This window comes from Diabrotica virgifera, chromosome 4, assembly GCF_917563875.1.
Source record: "Diabrotica virgifera virgifera chromosome 4, PGI_DIABVI_V3a".
In the NCBI taxonomy this organism is placed as follows: domain Eukaryota; kingdom Metazoa; phylum Arthropoda; class Insecta; order Coleoptera; family Chrysomelidae; genus Diabrotica; species Diabrotica virgifera.
Window position 1 is genome coordinate 239,239,515 of NC_065446.1, and position 27,522 is coordinate 239,267,036.

The window sequence follows — 27,522 nt, forward strand, 5'->3', positions numbered from 1 at the left end:
GATGGTAAATGGATTATAAAAAAAACAAAACGTAACAGGTAACATATATTACATATTAACAATTACTGTACAAGTTTCTAACGTTCTTTAACCTTCGGATGACCAAGGGGGGTAAATTTGGACCCCCGCGTATGTTTTTTTAATAAATTCAAAAGAATTTTCAATTTTTAACTCATTATTTTTTATTTGACTTTAATATCATTCTAGATATCCTCATATTTTGAAATAAAAAAAATTCCCTATATTTTACGAATAAAAAATATATTTTGAAGTTGATGTTTAGTAAAATACCGTCTATTATGTGGAATTCCGAGTAGTTTTACACTGCGAGTTATCAAAATCTATTTTTAGACTGTGGTGCCTGTTATGTACGAATCATGACATTCCTGTCTGCTACAGTTAGTCATTATTATTATTTCCTGGCGTATATTACTATAGTTTCTTAGTATTTTGTGTACATATAAGATATGGCCCGCAAATATCTTACTGAGGTCTGAGTTACAGGAAATTGTTACTGCTACCGATTTTTATGATAATATAGAAGATGAAATAGTATCAGAAAACGAGGATGTATTGTTAGATGAAGATTTAAATGCTGAAAACATTCATTCCAGGTCATTTTTGACCTGGGGTCATTTTTTACCCCCGTTGGTCATCCGTGTAACAAAAAAAGGTTGGTCATCGGAAGGTTAAACAGTTGTCAGCAGACTATTGGTAAAATTTCACCACATCTACCAGAAATTTTTAAATTCACCAAGTGATCACCCCGCGTTTGACCAATATTAACAAGTGCTATCTTTTTCTTTTCTTCGACAGCCTGTAAAACTATCCTGTAACTTGAAAATACTGTCAAGCTAGTTCCTAAGACTAACAAAGAATCGCTATTAGTGACAGCTTCTTTTACTGCTGTTACCCTTTCTAGAGGAACATTGTCTCCAAAAAAAACAATGTCCGGTTTTAAAATCCCTTTACAGTTGACACAGAATAGTTGTTTAAAGGTGTCAATGGCTTCCTAAAAACAATATATTACATTTATGTATGGTTGGTTCATTCGTTCTTCACATAATAGAATACATTAAACAAGGACAGCAATAGAATGAAAGAGTTTCAAGTTTTGACAAATGTTATTGTTTATAAGTACAGCATAAAATATAACCCCGATTATATAAGAATATGGGATTTATTTGTAAGGGAACAGAGAGACAGAGAAGACTATCTACTCTGTTGTATTCTTAACTCGTGTCATTCAAGAACTCGATGAAGCACTTTCCAAGTGGTTTCTGCAGAAAAGATGGGGTACCAATATATGGTCCAGTGTGTGCTAAGCAAGTGGAGAGAGACTTCCAATGTATCAAGGGTTAAATTTGTTTTACAACCTAAAAAAAGAGATTCAAGACGAAGAAAATGATGGGACAGTATCAATCAAAAACTAACTAACCAGAAGACCGAAGAAGCTGCCAATGTTCCACTAAACTATGTTCAAATATAAGAAATAAATGTTAGTAATCTGTTATTCGAGCCATGGCCAGTCCCAAGAAGCACGGATAATCAAGTCCCTACTGTAGTTCGTTTGGAGCATTGAATTTAGAGTTTTTTTTTAATTGTAACGACTAACTATTTGGTGTTATATGAAAACAATAAAAAAAAAACAAAAGTACACATTTGACACATTTTCTTTATTTAATGTTAGTTTTAATTCTGATTACATTCATTATAAATATACAATTAGTTTCTCCTGATAGTAAATTAGGATATTGGTGAATGATCCAATATCTAAATTTTAGGAAAATAAAAGGCAGATATCGAGCACTGAATTTATTAAATCTTACCCAAAAATACTTTCACTCTTCAAGCATCATCAGGGGCATTTCGTTATATAGGAAGATGTCCTGGAATGTTGTAGACATTATTTATTTAAATTAATGGCAAAAAAATAATATATACTTAACACACACTGGACAAAGAATAAACAGATTAAAATTAAATGCTACTACTACATTATTTGAAGATGAAGGTACAATGGTTGAATACAGTCTCCTGTTAGTGTTCAACTATAGAATATGAACAACGGGTGCTTTTGTAATTTACTTAAAATGGTTTCGTAAAAAAATTCAAACAAAATTACATTACCTGTGGAATTTCAACGTCTCCATCTGGCCTAATCATAGTTGTAGTCTCTGGCATATGTGGATTTAGTTTCCTTAATTCTCGTTGGATGTCATGTCTGTCATAGTTGGCTTTACAGCCCAAACATATTACTCTATAACCACTTCCATGCAATTCTATCACTTTTTCACTTCCAGCTTTGTAATGTAAGTTGTCTACATTCTGGGTAACAACAGTAGATACCTAAAACTTTTCATGGTGAAGTATTATCAATTTATTTTCAAGATAAGTAGATTGGAAAAAGAGGTAACCATAAGAACAAGAGTAAAATATTTACACAACCTTCTTCTGAAAGCCCGAGTCTCAGCCTGTTGTAGAATCAGCTTTCATTCCTTCCTATCCTTTGCCTTGGTTTTCCAATTTCATACTCTTAATACTCGTAACTTGTCTTCCACCTGGTCCTTAAATCTTCATCTCCTCACTCCATCTGGTCTTTGGTTATAAATGTGTTTTGATGGCTTCATCTCATTCATTCCCTCTAAGTGACCTAGCCACCTCAGCCTGTTTATTTTGATAGTCCTACCAATACAAGGCTCACTATAAAGGCAGTATAGCTCAAAATTATAGCGACTACGCCATAATCCATTTTCCTGCACTCCTGTAATATTATGTCTGAGGATTTTAAATTCAAAACAGCCTAAACGTTCTTCATCACTTTTTGTCATCGTAAACGTTTCTAACACATATGTAAGGGCCAAGTAAACATATCGATGGCTTAAAGCACACTTATTGTATGTATGTGCATGTATTTTTTGAGAAAATCGAGTTTGAATGTTTAAGCTCTTGTAGTCAAGCGTTATACTGCCGTACTAAGCGCAAAGGGGGTATCTGACATTTTTGGGTATATTGAGATTTTGATGTCTAGTAAATTCTTGGATCTTCCTCTATACGTTAATAAAGCTCTTTAGCCGTAAATATGAACAGTTTTAACCTATTTTGCTAAGCATAATTGGGTGTAACCGACATATACTAAGATATAAAAGTAGTATCTTCACGGATACGGCTGTTTACCTTTAGTTTTTGTTAGATACTCATATATTGCCTTAGTACTTAGTATACTTAAAAACTCATTATTTGCCACCTTTTGCCTCTAGTATGTTGGTAGGAACTACAAATTGTAAATAGATGTTACCTGCTTTTTGTTCCAATTTTTGTTCTTGTGGAGTGTCAAAAACATTCAAGACAACGAACACATTGAGATCTATTTTATCTAAAACCAGGGTTGTCAGGTTTAAACCAACATGCTTAAAACCTTGGTTTAAATCAACTGTTTTTTAAGAAGAAAACCTGGTTTTTTATTGAACCTCCAAACTGGTGTTTTTATTTAAAGTTTTTTATACAGCTGCCGCAAATGAAGAAAATTAAAATAAATAAATTCTTTTTTATTAGCTATTTTGAATTGTTTATTACTATTATTTTATAAAATAATTTATTCATTTTTAAAGTATTTAGACTATGATACTTGGTATCAAATAAACCTGGTTTAAACCAAATAAACCTGGTTTAAACAAAAAAAACCTGGTTACTTTGGTTTTTTGAAAAAACCTTGGTTTTTGCCTACCCTGTCTAAAACTAACCCTAACAATGAACAAGAAAGAACAAATAATTGTATTTATAAAATACCTTGTGAATGCGAACAATTTTACTTAGGTGAAACATCAAGACCATTAAACGTTAGAATAAGTGAACGTCAGTCTTATATTAAAAATAGAGAATTTGATAGATCTCAAATATGTCAACACGCATGGGACAGTGAACATAGAGTTCACTGTCGCCCAAACCAACTGTGTCGCAAATTCTTCGATAGAATGCAGTAGGATGAGGTTACCTATACTCCTATACTAAAAGAGGAAGTCAATAGAAAGAAAATACCACGATTATAAGTCAACAACATATCGAGGATAGTACATATTCTATATTTTAGTATTATTTATATATCTATGTATTATTAATATTTATGATTTAAAATAATATACATATAAAATCAAAATTTTGGTGTTAGTTTTGAGAGTAAACTGAAAGTAGGACCAAATACTTACAATGTCGGGATAGTATCATGAGGTTTTTTTCTTGGTTTTTCCTCGTGACCTACCATGGAATCACTAACGTGAGAATTTTACTGTCACCATTGAATGTGGTTGTCTTTTTAAAGACAAATCGCATGCTATAATTTTTTTGTGACGAATATTCTTGAGTTAAAGTTGATTTCATGTAATCGAATGAACTATCTTATATAATCGTCCCAGGAACGCAACTCATAAATGTTGGCAATATCATTTTAAAGTGCTCTACTTTAAATTGTATAATAATATTATATATGGCAATACATATGTCTGAATTACCGATATGAATGAGTCAGATTAAATTAAATTATTAACAGATTTTTTTTACTAAGCAACAACATTTTTGTTTAATTTAGTAATATTTTGTATTTTGAAAACGACATCCGATGTGGACTTCGAAACGTCAATAAAATCATTTTTTCAGTTAAATTGTAGCTTAGTTCCCATTTAGAATAATAAATTACATAAATGCCACACAGAAATAGCTTCAGAACAATATTGGGAATACATAAACAAAATTAAAAAAAATCATCAGAACTTTGAACTGATCAAATTTAAATATCTAGTATTAGATAGATTACTAAGCGTTAATGGTCGTAGAAGTGTCTTTTACTTGAGCATTTCAGCATAACTACTTTAAATACCTTTTATTAATCATTGGAAGTTTCAGTTAATAAATTTATATCCTATATAAAGTATAGTAATCTCTGATTTACATTATTTTATCATTGGTAGTATCCAGTGTAAATACTAAGCTTTATTAGTGGTATCTGCTTTTACTTAAGAACTTTGGACGTAGCTACGCATATACCACTTATTTGGCGTAGTACATTGCAGTTACAACTAAAACATATTAGCATTGTTAGTATTTTTCGTTGTAAATTTTATTTTATTTTTTTTATTTTATTTATTTACGGGTTTCCCCAATTTCATACAAAATATACATATATAAACAATAAGTAGAAGTAAAAGTAGTAGTAGTAAAGTCCAGTAAAACAGTAAAAAAACAAAAAATAAAATTAAATGAAAGTGTGACAGCATAAAACTATAGTAAGTACATTACAATAAAACTAAATTTAACATACACACAATCCACGTTATGCAGTGACAACACATAATAATAATATAATATAAACCGACATTAATCAACTAACTACAGACAATAAAAAATTAATAAATTACATAATACAAAAGCATTGTCCATGGCAAAAATTAACAAATCTACTGAAAATATAATATTAAACATTAAACATAAGTGCTGACCGAAAAAATTGATTTTAGTCGGTTTTTAAATACTCTACTGGAAGAAGAGAATAAATAGATGTCCAAATCATTCAGGCGACTCAAAGTTCTATCTATTGGTGAGTTAAGACCATAGTTTGTTGAATGATGAGGTACATGGAACAAGTTATTATTTCTCAGATCATGGTTTGGAATATTAAAGTTTATTAATTTTAATAAATCAGGGCAATTGATTTCACTATTTAATAGTTTATAAATAAAAGCTAGATCATTTATAATTCTACGGTCTTTTAAGGAGTGCAAATTGAGATCACTACGGATACTTACTTTCCGTGTCCGGAACACCAACAACTTTAAATTCTGTATTTCCAATGGTTGGCCACATAGATGGCCCTGTCATTTGCTATAATTAAGTCTTGTTCTGTGCAGGTCTCTCTCATCTCTGTGCATGATAGTAGATGCCGGCTGGTCTGAACCGCGCCACAGTCGCAGGTATCGTCCTCCTGGTATCCCCATTTTTTCAGGTTACTAGCACAACGTGAAACGCCGGGTCTTAGTCTGTTTAGCGCTTTCCAAGTCGGATACGGTAAATTGTGTCCAGCAGCCATTTCCTCCGAGGGAGGAAAATGTGTCGCGGTAGCTGACGCTTGCCATAGGTGTATTCGGCGCGTCTCTGGCGCTTCGGGGATGGATCTTGATGTTTTCAGGAAGCTTTTCCGAAATCTTAGTCTGCTTGGCTGAGTTTGGTGGTCATATAAGGGGTGTCTTCGGTCCGTCTCCTGCTTTTTCCGTTCTACCTCTGACGTGACCTTCCTCCTGATAGGTGGTGGAGCAATTCCAGCAATGGGGTATACCTCTTCGATAGGTGTCGGTTTCAGGCAACCCGATATTATACGGACCGTTTCATTTAGAGCCACGTCGACGTTCTTTGCGTGAGCAGAGTTTGCCCATACTGGTGCTCCAAACTCCGCGGCCGAAAAACATAATGCCAAGGCAGAAGTGCGGAGAGTGTGTGGTTGTGCTCCCCATTTTGTATTAGTTAGCTTGCGGATGATATTATTTCTGGCACTTACTTTCTTCTTGACATCTTGACAGTGGTATCGGTAAGACAGAGTTCTATCCAGACGGACGCCAAGGTATTTTGGCGTCTTGTGTGTTCCAGCATCTGACCACGCCATTCCACCTCCAGCGACCTTCGGGCATGCTTGTTTCTCAGGTGGAAAGCACATACCTAGGTTTTTGTGGGATTGGGTTTCAGATGGTTTTTATCATAGTATAGAGCTAAGTCTCCCAGGGCATCTGTCAGTTTCACTTCGACTTCATTGAAGGTTCTTCCCTGAGCTGCCACCGCTGTATCATCAGCGTAAATAAATTGCCTTGTTTGTTGGTGTATGGGTTGGTCGTTGGTGTATATGTTGTATAGAATCGGCGCGAGGACACTTCCCTGTGGTAGCCCATTTTTTTGGTCCCTCCACCGACTGTTCTTGGACTGGAGCGTTACGTAGAAGCGTCTATTCTGGAGGAGACATTTCACTAACCTTGTTAGTCGGAAATCCTTTGTAGTTTCGTAGAGTTTTGCGAGTAGCCGCTTTATTATCTTTCATTTGATGGATCGCGCCTCTCATCTCCTCTAGACAAAAAGAGGTACCTAGAACATCTCTTTCTTCGTCGATATTCCGTTGAGCTCTCACCTTGTTCTTTCTTGATGTCGTCTTACCGTTCATTAGAAGATGATGGGCTATCTGATCGGGTGTGACTTCTGTGATGTTGACTGCCGGAGCAGCGGGATCGTTGCCAAGATTCCGAATCAGCTTCCAGGCACGTCTGCTGTTTTGTTTCATGTCCAGACTCGTGACCAGCTTGCACCACCTTTCCGTTCTGTTGGCGGATATCGCATGTAACATTTCCTCCCCAGCCTGTATTGTCGCTTCCGAGAAAGGGTCTTCTTCATATAGCTGTTCGTATCTTTTAAGTAGGGGTTTAGATTCTTCATTGAGCCCCGCTATGTACTCAGTTCGACAACCTCTAGGGATAAATTTCCGTGATACTTGCTTTACGATTTCTACAAATTTATCGTATGAATCAGGGCAAGGTTCTAGCTGGGAAACTTCTTGATCCAATGTTTCAGAGAATTGTTCCCATTTTGCTTTAGTAAAGTTGAACCTTCTCTTGAAAGGAACAATTTCGTATCTGATTGCCGCGTTGGAAAGACAAATTATTGGTCTGTGCTGTGTCTTTGGGAGGGCGCTTCCAACGATTTTTGTCACCTGGTCTCCAATTCTGTCGCTGACAAATATATTGTCTGGGTTGTAACCTCTGCGCCATCTTCCGCTGTTGAACGACGCAGGCTGCTTTGGATCGTGAATAAGTTTTAGGTTCATGCTTTCAGCCCATTTTTCTAGTTCTTCGCCATTGTAATCTGTTTCGTTGTAACCCCACGCGACACTGTGACAGTTGAAGTCACCCAGTACGAATTTGATTTGCTGTGATTGAAAGTTATTCGGTTCCTCAAAAGCAAAGTCAGCGTTTGGTGGTTTGTAGATTGACGTTACTGTACAGGAGTTTATCTCCACTGTGAGGATCTCGATGTCATTTTGATCTGTTAGAGATGTGGATGCTACGTCGATATCTGGTCTGACGAAGACTGCGCTACCATATTGGTCGTGTGGTCTCTCCAGTATGAGCTTCATACCCCGAATCCTTGGTCTGCGGCTTGCAGTACCTCTATGGGTTTCTTGAACCAGTAGAACATCGACACCATGTTCTCTGCACATATTAGACAATAGGTCTTCTTTATCTGCTGATAGTCCTTCAATATAGGGCTTTTCATCGATTGTCATTTGTTTCGAGCTTCTGTCATGTGTCACATAATATTAATATATCTACGGCATACGTCTTTGGTATGTATCATTGGTATATACCAATAACGTATGACGTAGATATATTAATATTATGTGACACATGACAGAAGCTCGAAACAAATGACTGTGAATGAAAAGCCCTATTAATTGAGGTCGTCATCAAAAATGGCCTTGATAAAGACCGTTTTGATTTTGATTGCATCTGTGTTGTTGGTGCACCGGTGTTGAAAGGATTAGCCGACATTACTCGTTTCCAGGGGACGCCCGATTGTATTCACAAGTGATCACAATCTACGTGGAGGCTCCTTTCATGTCCCCTATCACTACGGATGATAGTATAGTTGTGGTTTAGTTCAATAACATTATATCCCAATCTGTACGCTGCAAATCTTAAAAACTTATTTTGAACTCTCTCGAGACAAACAACATGAACATTATAAAATGGTGACCAGACAATAGAGGAGAATTCTAATATAGATATAACCAATGATGAGTAAACAGCCTTTATTGTGTTAAGGGAAAGATCAGCACAACTGCGAAGTATATAACCCAATACTTTTGAAGCCTTTGCTGTCACATAGTTAATGTGATCCACAAACGTTAAGTTTTCATCGAATATTACTCCTAAATCCTTTACTGTTTTAACATAAGAGAGCGCTTTACTGTCGATGACATATGATGATTGATATTTTTTTGCATCTTTGTGGAAGCTAATGAAATGACATTTATTAATGTTTAAAAAGAGTCTGTTTTTGTTACACCACTCAACTAAATTATTGAGATCGTTTTGAAGGAGACTACAATCTTCATGATCTTTGATAGATCTGTACATCTTTAAATCATCAGCAAATAGCAAGTACTTAGAGTGATTAAAACATTCACCTATGTCGTTAATAAATAGATTGAACAGAAGGGGCGAGCAATGAGCACCTTGTGGAACTCCAGATTTTATTTGTATTGCATCTGACATAAATGAACCCAGTTTTTGTGTGCGACCTATTAAATAGCTAGCAAACCACTTTAAAAGCTGATCGCTGAAACCATATGCCTTAAGTTTATGTAACAGTAAGTAGTGGTCAATCCTATCAAAGGCTTTTGAAAAGTCTGTGTATATACAATCTACCTGACATTTTCTTTCCAGATCTCTGATAATAGATGTTTCATAAGATAGTAAGTTTGTAGTTGTGGATTTCTTGTGCATAAAGCCATGTTGATAATTATTTATTAATTGTTGACAAGTAAACCTAATATGGTTGTGTGTGTGTGTGTGTGTGTGTGTGTGTGTGTGTGTGTGTGTGTGTGTGAAAAAATGGCTTGGATGCGAGTCCGTTAGCCACAGATTTTTATTTTATTTTTACCTCAATTTATTAGTTTTGTTATATTTATACGTATTTCACTTAAATGATTATATTTGTTTCTTTCAAGTAGTTTATGAGTAATTTAAATATTTCCATTTTATGACAACTTAGTAGATATTCTATACTAATTGGAAAATGAACTTGTGTTTGTCGTAAATTGTAATATAATTGATTTATATATCTCTCGTTAATTTTGCATTCCAAGAAAATATGGTTTAAATCTCTAATCGAAACATTATCACAAAAACATACTGATGAATTAATTATTCCTAATTTGTGCAGATGTGCCTCATATTTCCCGTGTCGAGTTTTTAATCTGACGATAGTAGAAATATCTTGCTTTGGCAGGTTATATTTAAATATGTATTCAGGTGGCGGAGGAAGTTCTTGATGTAAAGAAAAATATAAATTTTTTGACATGCTTGTAATATTTTTCCATTCTTTTTTCCATATTTTATTTATTCTAACTTTGACGTCATTTATTGCATAATAAATGATTATATGGTTATAAATATGGTTATAAATAATATGGTTATATCTAATATGGTTATAAATCAACTTATCAAGTAGTTTAGGAATGGTCGATTGTTTTGATATACCTCTGTAATTTTCTATATTTTCTCTTTCGCCAGATTTAAAAATTGGAATTAAATGGCTAGTTTTCCATTTATCAGGAAGAATGCCTAATTTCAATGATACAAGCATATAATTTGCACCACATATACTACACATATAAAGGTTCAAATTTAGATATGAGGCCATCTCAGATTTTGTCTTTTACAAAAATGGCGGGCGTTCAAAATGGCGGCTATACTTATGTGTTTAATAGTACCATAACTTTTGAACGAAAAGTCCGATTTCAACCAAATTTGGTATATAGGTTTTCTTTTTGATTTACAAGAGGGATATGGTGAACCGGAAGAATCGGTTTACCAGAAGTTGTGTTTTTACTGGTTGTTTATGTAAAAATATGTTTTTTTTTCAATTTTTTCCCTCTGTATATATTAATTTTTCAAAAAGGTAATACCGCAATTGAAAAGAGCGTAAAAATATTTTGTAGAAAATATTTTGAACTTTTTAGTTATGTTAATTATCATTTAATAAATGCATAACGTATCATCACAAGTACCTATGTGTGGCAAATTCGTGCAAACATTGTAAGAATTATTGTGCATTTAATGGTAGAAGCATATAATTTGGACCACATATACTACACACATCAAGGTTCAAATTTAGATATAACGCCATCTCAGATTTTACCTTTTACAAAAATGGCGGGCATGCAAAATGGCGACTATACATATGTGACTTATAGCACGATAACTTTTGAACGAAAAGTCCGATTTCAACCAAATTTGTTATATAGATTCTTATTTTGATGTGTTAGACCAAGGTCTTGAACCGGAAGAATCGATTTACCAGAAGTTGTGTTTTTCCTGATTTTTATGTAAAAACATGTTGTTTTTTTACCAATTCTTTCACCCTGTATATATTAATTTTTCAAAAACTTAATACCGACGTTGAAAAGAGCGTAAAAATATTTTCTAGGAAATATTTTGAACTCTTTAGTTATATTAATTACCAATTAATAAATGCATAACGTATCTTAACATGTACCTATGAACCTATGTGCGGCGCATTCGTGCAAATAATATAAGAATTATTGTACATTTAATGGTAAAAGCATATAATTTGGACCACACACACTACACATACAAAGATTCAAATTTAGATATGAGGCCATCTCAGATTTCGTCTTTTACAAAAATGGCAGGCGTTCAAAATGAATCTACCACACATAGGTACATGTGAAGATACGTTATGCATTTATTAAATGGTAATTAACATAACTAAAAAGTTCAAAATCTTTCCTAAAAAATATTTTTACACTATTTTCAATGGCGGTATTACCTTTTTGAAAAATTAATATATGCAGGGTGAAAGAATTGAAAAAAACAACAACATATTTTTACATAAAAAACAGTAAAAACACAACTTCTGGTAAACCGATTCTTCCGGTTCAAGACCTCGATCTTATTCATCAAAAAAAGAAACTTGATAGCAAATTTGGCTAAAATCAGACTTTTCGTTCAAAAGTTATCGTGCTATTAGTCACATATGTATAGCCGCCATTTTGAATGCTCGCCATTTTTGTAAAAGGCAAAATCGGAGATGGCCTCATATCTAAATTTGAACTTTTGTATGTGTAGTATATGTTGTCCAAATTATATGACTCTACCATTAAATGTACAATAATTCTTATAATATTTGCACGAATCTGCCACATATAGGTACATGTGAAGATACGTTATGCATTTATTAAATGGTCATTATAATTAACATAACTACAAAGTTCAAAATATTTCCTAAAACATATTCTTACGCTCTTTTCAATAGTGGTATTACCATTTTGAAAAATTAATATATACAGGGTGAAAAAATTGAAAATAAATTATTTACATAATATAAAATAGTTTTACATAAAAAATAAGGAAAAACAAAACTTCTGGTAAAAAGATTCTTCCAGTTTATGGCATCGATCTTGTAAATCACAAAACGAACATACGTACCAAATTTGGTTGAAATCGGACTTTTCATTCAAAACATATCGTGCTATTAGTCATATATGTATAGTCGCCCATTTGGAATGACCGCCATTTTTGTAAAAGGCAAAATCTGAGATGGCCTCATATCTAAATTTGAACCTTTATTTGTACAGTATATGTGGACCAAATTATACGCTTGTATCATTAAATGTGCAATTCTTATAATATATTGCATGAATCTGCCACACTATATAGAACAAACAGTTAGACTGTAAGCACAGTTTTTCAAGAAAAAATCGGGAAGTCCATCCGGTCCAGCTGTTACATTATTAGAAAGTTTTGACAAACCGTCATAAATAACTTCCACTGTCAAAGAATCACACTTTATAGATGAATAATTATTAAATGTGTCATGATAACTTACATCCAGGGAAGAAACATAAACTTCAGAGAAGTAAACAGCAAAAAGTTCACTTATCTGATCACCATTCACAGCTTTTTTATCAGCTAGATACATATTATTAGGAACGTCATATAGATTATTTTTTCGGCTAAAAAATCTCCAAAATGACCTGGGATCGGTATTAAAATTATTTTCAAGGTCTTTTTTGTAATTCACAAAACATTCTTTAGATAAAATATTACACTGACTACGTAACCTTGAAAACTCTATGTAATAACAGCGATTGCCAGTATTCTTGTAATTTGGCAGTATCTTAATAAATTTGGCAGTATCTGGTATAATTAATGTAAAATAATAAATTTTACTATTAAAACAATACATTCAGCTAAAGAAAAAAATAAGAAACTCAATAAAAAAGGTTTGAAGGTTTTACCTAATAAAAAACTAAAATAAATGAGGTTTGAACTTAACGTCATTTTCTCAGTTTGAGGTCTAATGTAGATACCCCCTTAGTGCTTAGTAGGGCAGTATAGCGCACAGTTTTGAAATGTCATTTATACCACACCAAATGCGTTAGGACATGCAATGTCCGTGCAGGATGATAGACTGTTAGGAGGTCAGCAAGGTACAGTGCATAACTCAATAATAGAAAAAAATGGACAAACCTACAATAAGTGTGCTTTAAGCCATCGATATATTATGTATAAATAAACTCTTTTATTGGACATGTAATTCTTATCCATAAATATACAACTTTTCTATGTACATCCCTCAAGGTCCTTCTGGTCACCTATGTAGAGGCTTTAAGGATCTACTTGTCGATAACAATAAACATTAAAAGATTTCAAATGCTTACCTTCTTCAAATCATGTTCCAGGTTTCTAATTGAATAATGAATAACATTTGGTTGTCTCTGTGAAAAAGTATCCCATCCCACGAAGTTTCTGGCCCAATACCTTTTCCTAGAAGCAGCATTTTTTAAAAACTCTTGGTACTGAATAGGCTTGTGATTTGTTCTTGCATATAAACCAACATCTTCAGAACGATAATCTGGTATGCCTAGAATGGAATTGATGTTCTCTAATATAGTACTCAGACTGAACTTTAACACCTTGGCTGCGTTACGAGACAAATAAACCTCATCATACTCCATTAACAGTTAGCTGCACAGACTGTGTTGTAATGCACAGTGGCAAATGGAACATACAGGACTAGTGATGTAAGAAAAGAATATTCTCAAGAGAATATTCTCAAGAACGAGAATATTCTTGGCCAGAAAATTCTCAGCGAGTATATTCTCGGGCAGAAAATTATTTTTGAGAATTTTCTATATTGTTTTTGCCAATTCACCTCGTATATTTTTTGCATCCCAAACATTATTATTCTTGAAGCTCAAACAGTTACTTGCCGCTCCGCTCATGAAATGCTTTTTCGCTTTCACGCGATTTTAGGTCAAATCCCCGAAAATCTAAGTAACAGTAACCGGGGCTGGGGAATCCCATGAACCACTAGCTAGGGTGTTTACAGTGTCAGTATTTATTGTCTTAGTGCTATATTAACGTGCAAATATTTAGAATGGATCGAAGTAACGCATAATATATGGAATTACTGTAAAATTAAAAGTGTACAAGGTAAAACAAGTACTTTTGCAAATTTTATGATAGTCAATACTTGAAAAATGCAAAAAGAATGACAAAACATTTAGTAAAATGTGTTAAATGTCCAGTGGGAGCAAGACAATTATTTGAAAAGGATCAACAGAAACATTCATCAACTGCTTTTCAGCCAACACAGTTGTTAGATTCGTCCAATGACGGTAAGCATGCCTTCATCCAGTGCGTCGACTGAAAGAAGTTTCAGTACTTATGGTTTTATTCACTCCTCTAAAAGAAACCGGCTTACTGGTGAACTGGCTGATAAGATAACTTTTATTGCTCTCAATTTAAAATTGTTAGACATAGACCAATCCATGACTGAGCTGGTGACTAGTGAAAAACAAAATCCCACAACTTCTCATCAGTACATTGAAATGCAGAATGTAGATGACCAGGATGAGCTAATGATAGAAATAGATTCTGAAGCTGAGGCCTCATCTTTTTCAGATTAGCTCACCACATCCAGTATTTGCTGTTAAGAAAATTTCATTTTTTTTTGTCAAATAAATTTTGTTTTCTGTTGTTTTTGTATTTTCTTATATATAAAGAACACTGTTGTTTCGTCTTATAATTTTGTATATAATTTAATGATTTTTAATACCCTATTTCATCTTTAACAATATCCATAAGCGCTTCATAAGGTTCATTCTCAGAAAATTCTTCATATCGAGAATATTCTCAGGAATATACTCCGATTTTTCATTCTTGAGAATTTTCCAACACTATACAGGACATATTATATGCCTCATAACACACTCAACTTAAGTTTATAAATATCTCTAAACACAGCCAAGTTGTTAAAATCAAATTGTTTTTTTTTTCAATATCAGATTAATAATACAGGAAAGACGAGCAAATTAACAAATACAAAATGCAGTAATTGAGAAGAATCGGACCTATCACAAGGTATTGCAATATACGATATACAAGCACAATGAAACCTACTGGGAAGCTCAGTATGAAGCATGCAAATAAATCAGCAATCATGGAGGGAAAAGTTTATTTGTCGAATTGAAAATTATTTGTATGAGACAAACTTTTGCTTACAAATGATGAAAAGAAACAAATAGAACAGAAAAAGATACCGCCCACTTAAAAGTCCTTAACAAACAATAGATGGAACTCTATATGTGGTATAGCCCTGACGTGTGCAGTACCTAGAAGGAACTTCATAATATGGCATTGACCAATATCTTAATACGACGATGACAACAATGGAAAAGCAACAGGAGGGGATCAAATATCCATGAAACTTTTAAAAGATGGAGGAAGCTAAACATGGAATGTAATATCTTATAAAGCAATGCTGGTTCGAAAACAAAAGACCTGAACCCTGACAAACCTATCATTGTTCAAAAAAGGCGATATATATGTAGAATATTTGCAAAATGGTTAGAAAGCCATCTTATCGAGAAAACTCATATTGCGAATAATGAATTTGATTTATATTATGTTAGTTAAAAAATACATAAATAAATCAATACTACAACTGGGGACTATAAGTTGGCTACTTGGCGCAATATACCATGAAAGTTTATCCCAAATCCCAAAGATCAAGGATATGTATGACGAACCTGATTCTGTTGATATGCCAGCTCCAGTAAGGACTAGCAGTTTTTTAGAACTGTCTATAAAATTTCTTAAAGCTTTTATATCATCTTCTGATACCGCACTATATTTGGGAACGAATTTTAAAAGCTCAGTTGAAAATTTTCTGGATTTCAATCGATTTAACCTAAAAATAGACATTTGTGTCACTGTCACTGTCATTTCATTTGACTCTTCTTTCTAATACAAAATGTCTTTAACTTAATATCGATAGTTATTCAGGTAATTTTGACATACTTTATTAGGTACATGTGAACGTTGCAGAGTTGCAGAGGAAGAAGATATTATATTAATGATTAATGATTTTTTTAATAAGAATAGGGGTCGTATGCTAGCTCATTTGAAAGTTTATTCGATTCTCTATTCAGTAATATAAACATTAACATAATTATTTAGAGGGTGTCCAAAAAAATTTTTTTAATTAAAGAATTGACACGAAAATAAGAATGTATGTAATTTATTTAATGTAGGTATACAAGACAACAGTAAGACCAATCCTAACATAAATGCAGCAGCGGAGACAAGGACCGATACCTACAATAAATAAGACGAAACAACAAATCAACAATATCGAAATGAAAGTATCAATAGCATAGCGGGCATATCATTAAGAGACAGACAAAGCAACAGAAGTAGATACCTACCTACCTATACGCAAACAATGCAAAATTCAAAATATTAACAGCTGGATAAAAACAAGAAAAAAAAACTGCAACGAACACGTAAACCGAATGGGACAAGATAGATTAGCAAACATTGTAAAAACAACAAGCCGTATAGCAGAAGACCCGTTGGAAGGCCGCTGAAAAGGTGCAAAGACAATTTACAGTCAATAACAACTGAAACAGAATAAGTGGCAGACAAACAGGAGTAATCCTAGTCAAACGAAAAAGACGAGGAAGAATATACCTATTACTGAATAGAGAATTGAATAAACTTTCAAATGAGCTAGCACACGACCCCTATTCTCATTAAAAAATAATCGATGACGGCATCACGTCCAGATAGATGACGTTACTAATAGTATGGTATATATGCCAAAAATTCATAATTTAAAAATAAAAATCCCACCTGTTTCGGGATTTTTCCTTAGAGTCGCTAGTTTTCGAAATTACGAATTTATTATTCCCTTCATTTGCACCATACTATACTGTATAACAAGTTGTTTATATGTAATTTAAAAAATAATCTTGTTCAATATTTTGCCCTTCAAAACTGACTTATCAGATAAAGCGATAGTCATTAGCAAATATAAAAAATGTTTCTTAACTTAATACACTTAGTTTAGTGTTTGAGTGCAAAAATTAAAAATGGTGTTTAATTTAAAAAATAAAGTTGCCATAGTCACCGGTGGAGCTGATGGTATAGGTTTGGCTCTGGTAAAACAATTGCTAATCAATGAAATTAAGGTAAAATTCAAAATTCTAAGTAACTTAAATTAGAAAAATATTTTTTTATAGTCTGGTCTCCATCACAATCGTTTTTGGCTCGAGAATCCTTTTTTAATAATGACCTGCTTTAAAATTCGTCGCCATTCTCTTTGGTTTCCGGCGACATATAGACATCTTCTTATTTTTAATATCCCTCAATCTGTCTCAACTACATCTAACATCCAAATTCTCGCTCGGCCTCTCCTTCTTCCTACAGGTGTTCCTGTGGCTAGTTGTTTAGCGATTGTGTTGTCTGGCATTCGTATTATGTGTCCAGCCCATATAAGTCGCTATCTTCTAGTGACGACGTCTGGTTCGTTAAAGAGTTGGTAGAATTCGAAATTATATCTTTTGCATCTGCATTACTGTCCTGCCCAGTGGCGTAACAAACTCCGTCGGCCCCCCCCGCAAAACTTGAAATGGGGCCCCAATGCGACATGTGTAACAAATACCTATATGTGTTACAGCCCAGTAAATCAACGTAAACTATGGCGATACCGTGTAATTTTCAGTTCACCACCGAAGTGGTCAACTTAAGACTTTTCGAGTTATTTACGAATAAAAATGTTTATTGTTCAACAAAAAAAAACGACGTTTTTAGGCGATTTTTCGCAAATAGTTCAAAGAGTAAGTATTCGGTCGAAAAGAATATTGTTAACAAAAACGTATCTAGCTTATAAAAAAAAGTGAAACAAAAATGAAGTCTATCGACTCAGTAAAAGAAGACTTTTAGCTCATGAAAAGTTTTTCTTATTCGTCAAATTCCAAATCGAATATTTCAACGTGAAATAACCAAAAAATGAAATAATGTTCGGGGAAACTCATTAGAACTTTTTTAAAGTGTTTAAAAGAAACTTTATTTTTTACAAAAGTTTCTAGCATCAAGACTAAGCCAGTTACGCTCAAAATACAGTTAATCCCATGTTTTGGTAAAAAATTGTGAAAATCTCCCCCTATTTAGCACCCTAAATGAAACTAATCATTATCTCTTTACAAATTACCTAACTTTTTTATACGACCTGTAAGTTTCACCGGTTCAAAGTGCTTATTTTTAAAAGGGTTCTAGTTTAAGGGCTTGACCGAGTCACTAATCACGAGTATATGCAAATTTTAAACAGCCATGTCTTAACCAATTCTTGGCATACAGATAAACAAAATAAAGTCAAAATATTTATAAAAGCAAGACCTACCTACATTTCTTTACTCTTTGAGATTTTTCGTATCACTAATACTTTTTAAGTTATTTTGAAAAAAAGGCATTTTTCCAAAATAACAAAACTTTTAAATTTTTTCAAAAATAAGAACTTCGAACCGGTCAAACTTACAGATCATATAAACAATAAATATTTAAAGTAAATGGTAAAGCACTAATGATAAATTTTATTTGGGGTCCGAAATAGGGGCAGATTTTCACGATTTTTTTTACCAAAAAAGGGGTCAACTTTATTTTGAGCGTAACTCGCATAGTTTTGGTGCTAGAAACTTTTATAAAAAATAAAAATAAAGCTTTTTTTGAAACATTTAAAAAAGTTTTAAGAGTTTTTCCCAAAATGTGCTTCATTTTTTGGTTATTTCAGGTTGAAATATTCGATTTGGGATTGGACAAATAAGAATAATTCTTCATGGGCTTCAACTGTGCTTTTACTGTGTCGATAGATTTCATGAATAAGTACACCATTTTCTGAATCTCATATCTTATAAGCTACATTTTTGCTACAAATATTTTTTCGATATCTAATATTTAATTCGATAAATACTTATTTTTGAGTTATTGGCGAAAAACCCGTCTGAAAACGTTGTTTTTTTTTTTAAATAAACATTCTCACTCACAAATGATTGAAAAGTATTAGCACAGATAAAGAAACTCTATAGAAGAACAAAAGTTGCTTATAATTAGTCAATTTATACATTTCTGGACTTAATTGTCAAGCAAATACGTCCGTCGTGATGCTGATAATTTCACTCCAAAACTGTCATTTACTGAGCTATTGGTGTATTCATGCATTGTTTATGACGACTTACATTTTTCATCTTTATTGGTATAGAATTATAGAATAAAATAGAACAAAAATTACTAAATGATTACATTAGTATTATTCTATGAGATGAACAACTTTCTTCGTGCACTATCTACTATCAGCGAATATATCAACAATTTTATTAATTCGGATGGACTTCATTTTCAATAATGCACTGCTTAAAAACGTATGTATGCAACTAATATAAAAAAAACATTTTTACATATATTAGACAACAAGATGGGGCCCTTGACATATTGGGGCTTCATGCTGCGGGGGCCTCTGTTACGCCTCTGTATAATTGTATCGAAATACTAAACGTAGGTAAAGATTAAAGAGAAAACCCATTTCGGCAAATTGCAATTCTCAAATCTTGCAATAGTCACGTACAAAGCATTATAGTTTATTGTCGTTACCATAAAATTTCGGTAGGCCGGAAGGGATTAAGTTTCTAGATATTATTAGATGATTCACTTGGCAAATACGTCTATTTAGAAATTTACGTTTTTAATTTTAAACACACAACGTAAAATAATATAGTAATAACAGATTTTTACATAATATCAGATGACAAGATGGGGCCCCTAAGCGATTGGGGCCCCCCGCAAGCTTCACGCTGCGGGGGCCTCTGTTACGCCCCTGGTCCTGCCTTGGTCGTTTGTAGTTTTTATAGTTTGTGATGTATATGTTACCGGCCAAACTAGATTTCAGGACAAACTAGTTTGGCCTAGGCCAAACTAGTTTGTCCTAAACGCGATAGGATAAATTAGGTTAGCCTAGGCCAAACTAGTTTATCCTGATATTAATACAAACATTGCAGGATAAACTAGTACGGCCTAGTATAAATGTTATAGTATACCTGATTTAAGCCAAAATACATATCTACATAAACTGAATAAAATGCTCTGTAATTGGATGTAAGACAATCATTTTTAATATAACGATAATGATTCGGCATAAACTAATGGACAGTTGGAAATACAACCAATCATATAAAAAATAATCAGTGTTTTTTTTATAAGAATAATAATTATACTTTAGTTATAAAAATTATTATTTGTTTTTTTCATGGAGTGCTTTGGTGACACTTAGAATTACGGAATATCATTGTTTTCTTGCACTTGCATCTGTTTATGGAACAGTTTTTGTTGCAGGTGTATTTGACAAATCCTTGTTCTGATTCAACTGAATCTCTAGTAGCTGCAACCATTGCCGATATTTCAGAGACTTGGTTTAGGACTTTCGACATCTTTGCAACAAGAAATCATAAATTAAATTCAGGATGAAGATAACTTAGATCAGATAGAGACAATAGGGCTTTTCATTTACAGTCATTTGTTTCGAGCTTCTGTCATGTGTCACATAATATTAATATATCTACGTCGTACGATTGGTATCTCTCTCCCACATCACTGGTATTACCTTAGAGCATGGAAAATTTTATACCTCCCAAAAATGAGGGGGTGTGAAATTCTCCCTACTCTAAGGGTATTACCAATGATACAAACCGAAGACGTATGACGTAGATATATTAATATTATGTGACACATGACAGAAGCTAGAAACAAATGACAATCGATGAAAAGCCCTATAATTGCAATGTTAATCTACTAAGAGAAAACAGTGATGCTAACAGGCAAGGGTGATCTCAGAAACATCATTAGTTATTCGTCAGACAAATGACTGATTTTACAAAGTTGGCACCAAACTTGGTGCCCATCAAAAAATATATTCTGGGTTTTATTTTTTTCTTTCTCAACACATTCACGGATACGACTTCATGCAGACATGCAGACAGTCATTTCTTGTATGGAGAATCAAGCCTCTCTCCTACCAACAGCATTTATGAACTCGAACTGGTTGAGGGACATTAGATTTTCAAACAGCTTGTAAATTTTCTTATGGATAATATTTAGGAATCATTTTGAGATGACTCACTAGGCTTATGGTATGGTATTTTTCGCATTTTTTGGGTCCTGGTTTTTTGTTTGGAAGTGGAATAAACTCAGATTTCAGCCATTCTGTTGGTATTTCTCCAGAGTTGTATAATATGTTGTTAATATGAGTATCTTTGTGATCGTTTCTATTTATTCGTTGTCCATTAGTTTGAGTAGTTCTGCTTGTATATTATCAGGGCCTGCTGTTTTGCTATCTATCTATTAGCTATGTTATTACAGAATAAAGGTAATGCTGTAATATTAACGTATAATATTCATATTTTAGGGAGTAGTAATTGCCGATATAAATGCAGAAAATGGTAAAATTAAGTCAAAAGAACTTGGAGATGAATATGGTTCAGATAGAGTAGTTTTTGTTGAATTGGACGTAACAGATTTGAAAGCATTCGAGAGTAAGTTAGCTTATAATACACATCGCTCGTTGTTTATTCTTAAATATTTATCATTCATATCCGATATTAAACAGTATATATTTATCACCCCGCATATCACATGAACCAATTTGTTATTATATTTACACATGTGCTGGTCACTAATTTTGTTTAATTGTTGCAAATCATAAACAATATTTTGGCAATGGACATTAACTTTGCTGACTTAATAAAAACCTTTGTGTGAAAGTCGTGTGGGCAATGGCCCAATTTATCCTGCAGCTAAGAGAGAGCATACATTAGATTCATTCCGTCGAGTAACTTCAACGAGTCAAGATGTGGCTTTAACTTCATTCATTCAAATCACTTTGAAGAGACATGTAGTCTCAAACGATTCTCAGTTTAAACTTCCTACGAAGCGGTCAGTAAAGTAGCGTTTCCCGGAAAACTATAATGTCAGTTTACAGAAATAAATTATCAGTAGTAATTGCACAAGAGCTCTAAAATTATCGAATTTTTCCCGAGTGACACTTTGACAGTTTTAATTTCACGACCCGAAGGGGAGTGAAATTATGTCAAAGTGTCACGAGGGCAAAAATTCGATAATAATTTTAGAGATCGAGTGCAATTTGTTGCGATTATTTCATGAATAAAACTGTTCAAAACCAAAATTTTATTGTAATTTATTTATGTAAGTACAAATTAGTACAATTAAATACACAGTTGTTATAAATATTTGACGGTTGAAAGTCATCACTTTTATAATTTTAACATTAAAATTGTCATTAATGTCACTGAATGTATTATTTCGTAGCAACGAAGGGCATCTGATGTAATATACTTGACGACGGGATATTATCAAAAATTATCAGTTTACTTTTTATTTCTGTAGTTTTCTATTGGTCAGAATCTCCTATGAATGAAATAATCAACTTGCATTTGGTGTTTCACTAAAAAGCGATAGGTCCGGCAGCTGAGCCTGAAGATTATACACTCGTCCTGAAGAAAAGTGACGCAACTCAAAAAATGCACAATTCCAATTATTTAGAAATTGATTTAGACAAATAAATAGATCCATAAATCCTATACTTTTACAAGAAAAAGTGTCACATTTATGACATGTGTACTTCCAACTTCGTAAGATGACGGTATATAGTATCATTATTCATTTGGCGGTAAAATGAATATTTTCATTCCGAAAAAATGACACCTTTGACCTTATGCTCTGACGTTCGACGTGAACTTATCGTTATTTATCACCAAATAGCCCGATCAAAGAACAATCTGAGCCCAAAAAAAATAAAGGATGAAAATTTGGGAATAGGTAGTTGAAATTGGCTATTATTTTATAAGAAAAAGTTTACAATTCTACATCCTCTCCATTTTACAAAAACGAAAAATGGAGGGGAATACCCTCCTCTCGAAGGTGAAAAAAATACATTCAAAATAAGACCGGAATTGGATAAAATGACTAATTCTAAACAACTGTTCTTCTATAGAGTTTTTTCACTAAGTCAATACTTTTCGAGTTATTTGCGAGTGAATATGTTCATGTTTAACAAAATAAAACATGTTTTTGGACGGTTTTTCGGAGATAACTCAAAAAGTAAGTATTTTGGCGAAAAAAATATTCTTATCAAAAATATAGCCCATCAGAAATTGAAAAAAATGGTGTGTATACATGAGGTCTGTAGACCCAGTAGAAGCAGAGTTGCAGCTAATGAAAGTAGGTTCTTCTTCATCAAATTCCAAATCGAATATTTCAATGTGAAATAACCCAAAAACGGAGCACTTTTAGGGGAAAATTCATTTTAAATTTTTAAAGTGTTTAAAAAAGGTTTATTTTTGTTTAAAAAAAACTTGTAATATTAAAATTCAGTGAATTACGCTCCAAATATTGTTGGTCACTTTCATTTTTTGGTAATAAAATCGCGAAAATCACCCCCTAATTAGCATCACATATACGTTTTAACATTACCACTTCACAAGTTACTTTGTCTATGTATTATTTATATGATTTGTAGGTTTCATCGGTTCAAAGTGCTTCGTTTTGAAAAAGCTGTAGTTAAAATGGCTTGAACGAGTAACTAATCACGAGTTTAGGCAAATTTTGAACAGCCATAGCATAACCAATTTTTGTCTAACAAAAAAACAAAAAATCAAAAATATTCAGAAAATCAAAACGTACATTTTATTACTCTTTGAGATTTTTGGTATTCCTAATTGTTTTTAAGTTAATTCCATAAACATTTACGATTTTTTTCAATATTAAAAAAAATGTTTACTTAAAAACTTTACACCCAACTTTTTCAATACTGAGTACTTTGAACCAATGAAACTTATAGATAATATAAACAATAGATAAAAAAAGTAACTTGTAAAGCGGTAACGATTAATTTTATTTGAGAAGCTAATTAAGGGGTGATTTTCGCCATTTTTTTACCAAAAAATAAAAGGGACCAACAATATTTTGAGCGTAACTCACTTACTTTTAATGTTAGGAGATTTTTTTTAAACAAAAATAAACCATTTTTTAAACAGTTTAAAAAAGTTGTAATGAATTTTCACCGAAAAGTGCTCCGTTTTTGGGTTATTTCACATTGAAATATTCGATTTGGAATTTGACGAAGAAGAACCTACATTTCATTAGCTGCAACTCTGCTTCTACTGTGTCTGCAGACCTCACGCATACACCATTTTTTTCAATTTTTTATAAGCTATATTTTTACTAAGGATATTTTTTTCGCTAAAATACTTACTTTTTGAGTTATCCTCGAAAAACCGTCCAAAAATTTTTTTTGATTAAAAATGAACACATTCACTCGCAAATAACTCGAAAAGTATTGACTTAGTAAAAAACTCTATAGAACAAAAGTTACCTAGAATTAGTCGTTTTATCCAATTCCGGACTTATTTTAAACGTATATTTTTCACAGCCAAGAAAAAATTTTTCACCCCGTACTTTCCAATTTTTGTAAAATGGAGGGGATGTAGAATTGTAAACTTTTTCTTATATAATAATAGACAATTTCAACTACCTATTGCCAAATTTTCATCCTTTCTTTATTTTTTTGGAGGTTTTCGTAAAATTTTGCGTTCCCTGATAGGGCTAAAAACCGTTGTATTTTGAGAAGTGCCCAGTGCACTAGTAGTCGAGAAAATAAAACTGAAAAAATGGCAAAACCTCGCAATTTTTTCCTCCAGTATCGATTTGTACAAAAATTTAGGATTAGGCTCATTTCACCCTCTAGTTCATTTTCTATATTGAGCCCTTGTACGCTTTTGGTTTTTTGAGGGTGAAAACTATTATAAAATAAAATTTTAAACTTTAACATTGGCGAATGGATTTGGTGTCCGCAGTCATATAAATCCAAATAAACAACAAACTTTAACATTGTCAACATTTGGTTCTTATTAGTTACATAATGATTGTTTTATGTTTTAAGATATAATATCATAATATTTCAACCCTTACAACCATCCTTGTTGGAGCTATATATAAAAAATTGACTTATCCTAAAAGAATAATTTCGGCTTGCATCGATTTACATAAAAATTTCGGATTAGGATCATTTCACCGTGTACTTCATATTCTATATCATTCTCAAGGGCGTTGATTATTTTTAGGGGTGTAAACTACCCCTTTATTGGCAAAAATTATATAAAAACATTGTAAACTTTAATATGGGTTAAATTTCGTTTTGATTGGTTAAATAATGATTGTTTTATGCTAAAGGACATAATATCATAATATTTCAATCCTTAAAAACCACCCTTAATAACATTGCAATTTTTATAAAATGATAATTTAATACTTAGATCTATACAGCAAAAAAAAGTAGAATTAAAGAATTACAAAAACATTTATTTACACAAAAATACGAATTTACAAATAGGTATGTACAAATACAAATACAAATAGTTTTTTAGTCATCTGCCAGTATACAAACCGGTTCTTATTATACCTATACCACAGTATATAGGTTTATACAACAATCAGTATAGTCACTTGCCGTGAAGTACGTTATGAAAAAATGTTCCATTTTTCCCACTGCGCATCGAGACCTTGCAGCCGGACGCAAGCGCATAACAGCGTGTGTTATACTGCTCAACATTATTTTTGATACACTGCTCGAAAATAAATAGGACAAATTTGAAATAGATTTTTCGAAATAAGGAATACTTTTCTACAATTAACGTTTACGAAGCTCTTGACAATTTATCGATAGTTTCATAAATAATTATTACTGTTGTTCTGAAGACTAAATGTATCAGCTTTAATGGATTCATTGAGATAATAAGTGCGTTCGCGGGTGCCTGTCGGCGACAAATTAGCAGCAAAACGCATGCGCACTTTAAAATTATATAAATAATATCGTTAATAGATAAATATACAAGGTATATTTACCTATTATAATTTAATAATTAGTTATTAATATTAATTAAAAGTAAATATACCTTGTTTATTTATCTATTAACGATATTATTTATATTAAATGAGGTTAGAAATTGTCGGCGACAATTTGTCAACTGTACCCGCGAACGCACCTTATGTATAGTATTTTTACTACAAAAACGTTATTACGTAGGTCAAAATTTTTGACGTAAGAGAACTGTCAAAACATTAGAATGTGACTTTTCATTATTGCCGTGTTTATAATAAACATAGCAATAATGAAAAGTCACATTCTAATGTTTTGACAGTTCTCTTACGTCAAAAATTTTGACCTACGTAATAACGTTTTTGTAGTAAAAATACATACCTACGATTTTCAACTAAATAATTTTTTCTATATAAACAAAATTTTAGTCTAACAATGGGCTCTACTTTATCTTCATTGGTCTTCTTCTTCTAATGCCTACTCCACTAATGAAGGTTGGCTATAACCACTGCAAATTAGTTTCATTATTAGCGAATATATTTATGGATTTCTAAAGAAATATTGTTTTCACTCAGTTTTGAAAAAAATGTGAAAGCGTTGAATTATATACGTCCGTTGTCCGTAAACACAACTCCTCAGTCATTAAACCAGATAGAATGACAAATGAGGTGTCGGATGAAAGCTTATATAATCCAAGGATGGTACTAAAGGTGAGATATTTGGCAAAGGACTTCCAGTTTTAAAAATGCAATCGGAAATACGGTTTTAAATTCTCCGGGATAGTACAAGCGATATATTATTCGACGCGCCGTAGCAAGAGGAGTCTTCCTTCTTGTAGGTAGGCTTTAAAGACTGTTTCTTCTTCAATATTAGCCTCCTAAATTGTTTAAATTATCGCACCATCTTTTTCTTAGTCTGCAAATACCTCTTCATCCATTTGGTGACTTATCTCATGCTATTCGTACTATCCTATCCTCTGCCATTCTACTAATGTGTTCGTTCCACTCCAGTTTCCGTTTTGTCACTCATCCATTTAGGTATGTCTTCTACATTGCATGATCTTCTTATGTTTTCGCATCTCTCTCTATCCAATAGACTTTTCCCTGATATTCGTCTAAGTATTTTCATCTCGGTTGTTTCTAGTAGTCGTCTCGTTTTAGATGTTTCAGGTCTTGTTTCTGCCGTGTATGTCAATATAGGTCGAAATGCTGCTTTATAGATTCTTGCTTTTGTGTCTTGTCTTAGGTGTTCGTTCTTCCAGATTGGAAGAGATTAAGAGATCCCAGCGCTTTACTTGCTTTTAAGCTTTCTTGTAGTACTTCCTCTTCAACATCTCCGTAACTGGGTATATCTATTCCCAGATATCTAAACCTTGCTTCCTGCTTTAATATTTTCCCATCAATTTCGATTTTACCTCGTAGTGGGTATTTAGATGTCATACATGTGTTTTTTCTGCTGATA

At 32.8% G+C, this 27,522-nt stretch overlaps 2 protein-coding genes across 2 annotated transcripts in view; one reads left to right on the top strand and one right to left on the bottom strand.

Moving 5' to 3' along the window:
* Nucleotides 1–32: 32 nt before the first annotated feature.
* Nucleotides 33–16,151, bottom strand: LOC114327093 (NAD-dependent protein deacylase Sirt4). Its single transcript, XM_028275597.2, has 4 exons — nt 15,869–16,151; nt 13,496–13,698; nt 2,131–2,349; nt 33–1,012 (listed from the first exon to the last, which is right to left on the bottom strand). The coding sequence occupies exons 1-4, from the start codon at nt 16,062–16,064 to the stop codon at nt 701–703; spliced, it is 930 nt and encodes a 309-aa protein (XP_028131398.2). The 5' UTR covers nt 16,065–16,151; the 3' UTR covers nt 33–700.
* Nucleotides 16,152–17,154: 1,003 nt separating this feature from the next.
* Nucleotides 17,155–27,522, top strand: part of LOC114327112 (15-hydroxyprostaglandin dehydrogenase [NAD(+)]) — a 35,430-nt gene continuing 25,062 nt past the window's right edge. The window contains exons 1-2 of the mRNA XM_028275618.2: nt 17,155–17,311; nt 21,574–21,700. Of these exons, the coding sequence (XP_028131419.2) occupies nt 17,213–17,311; nt 21,574–21,700 (226 nt within the window). The 5' untranslated portion in view covers nt 17,155–17,212. The remainder of the gene's footprint in view (nt 17,312–21,573; nt 21,701–27,522) is intronic.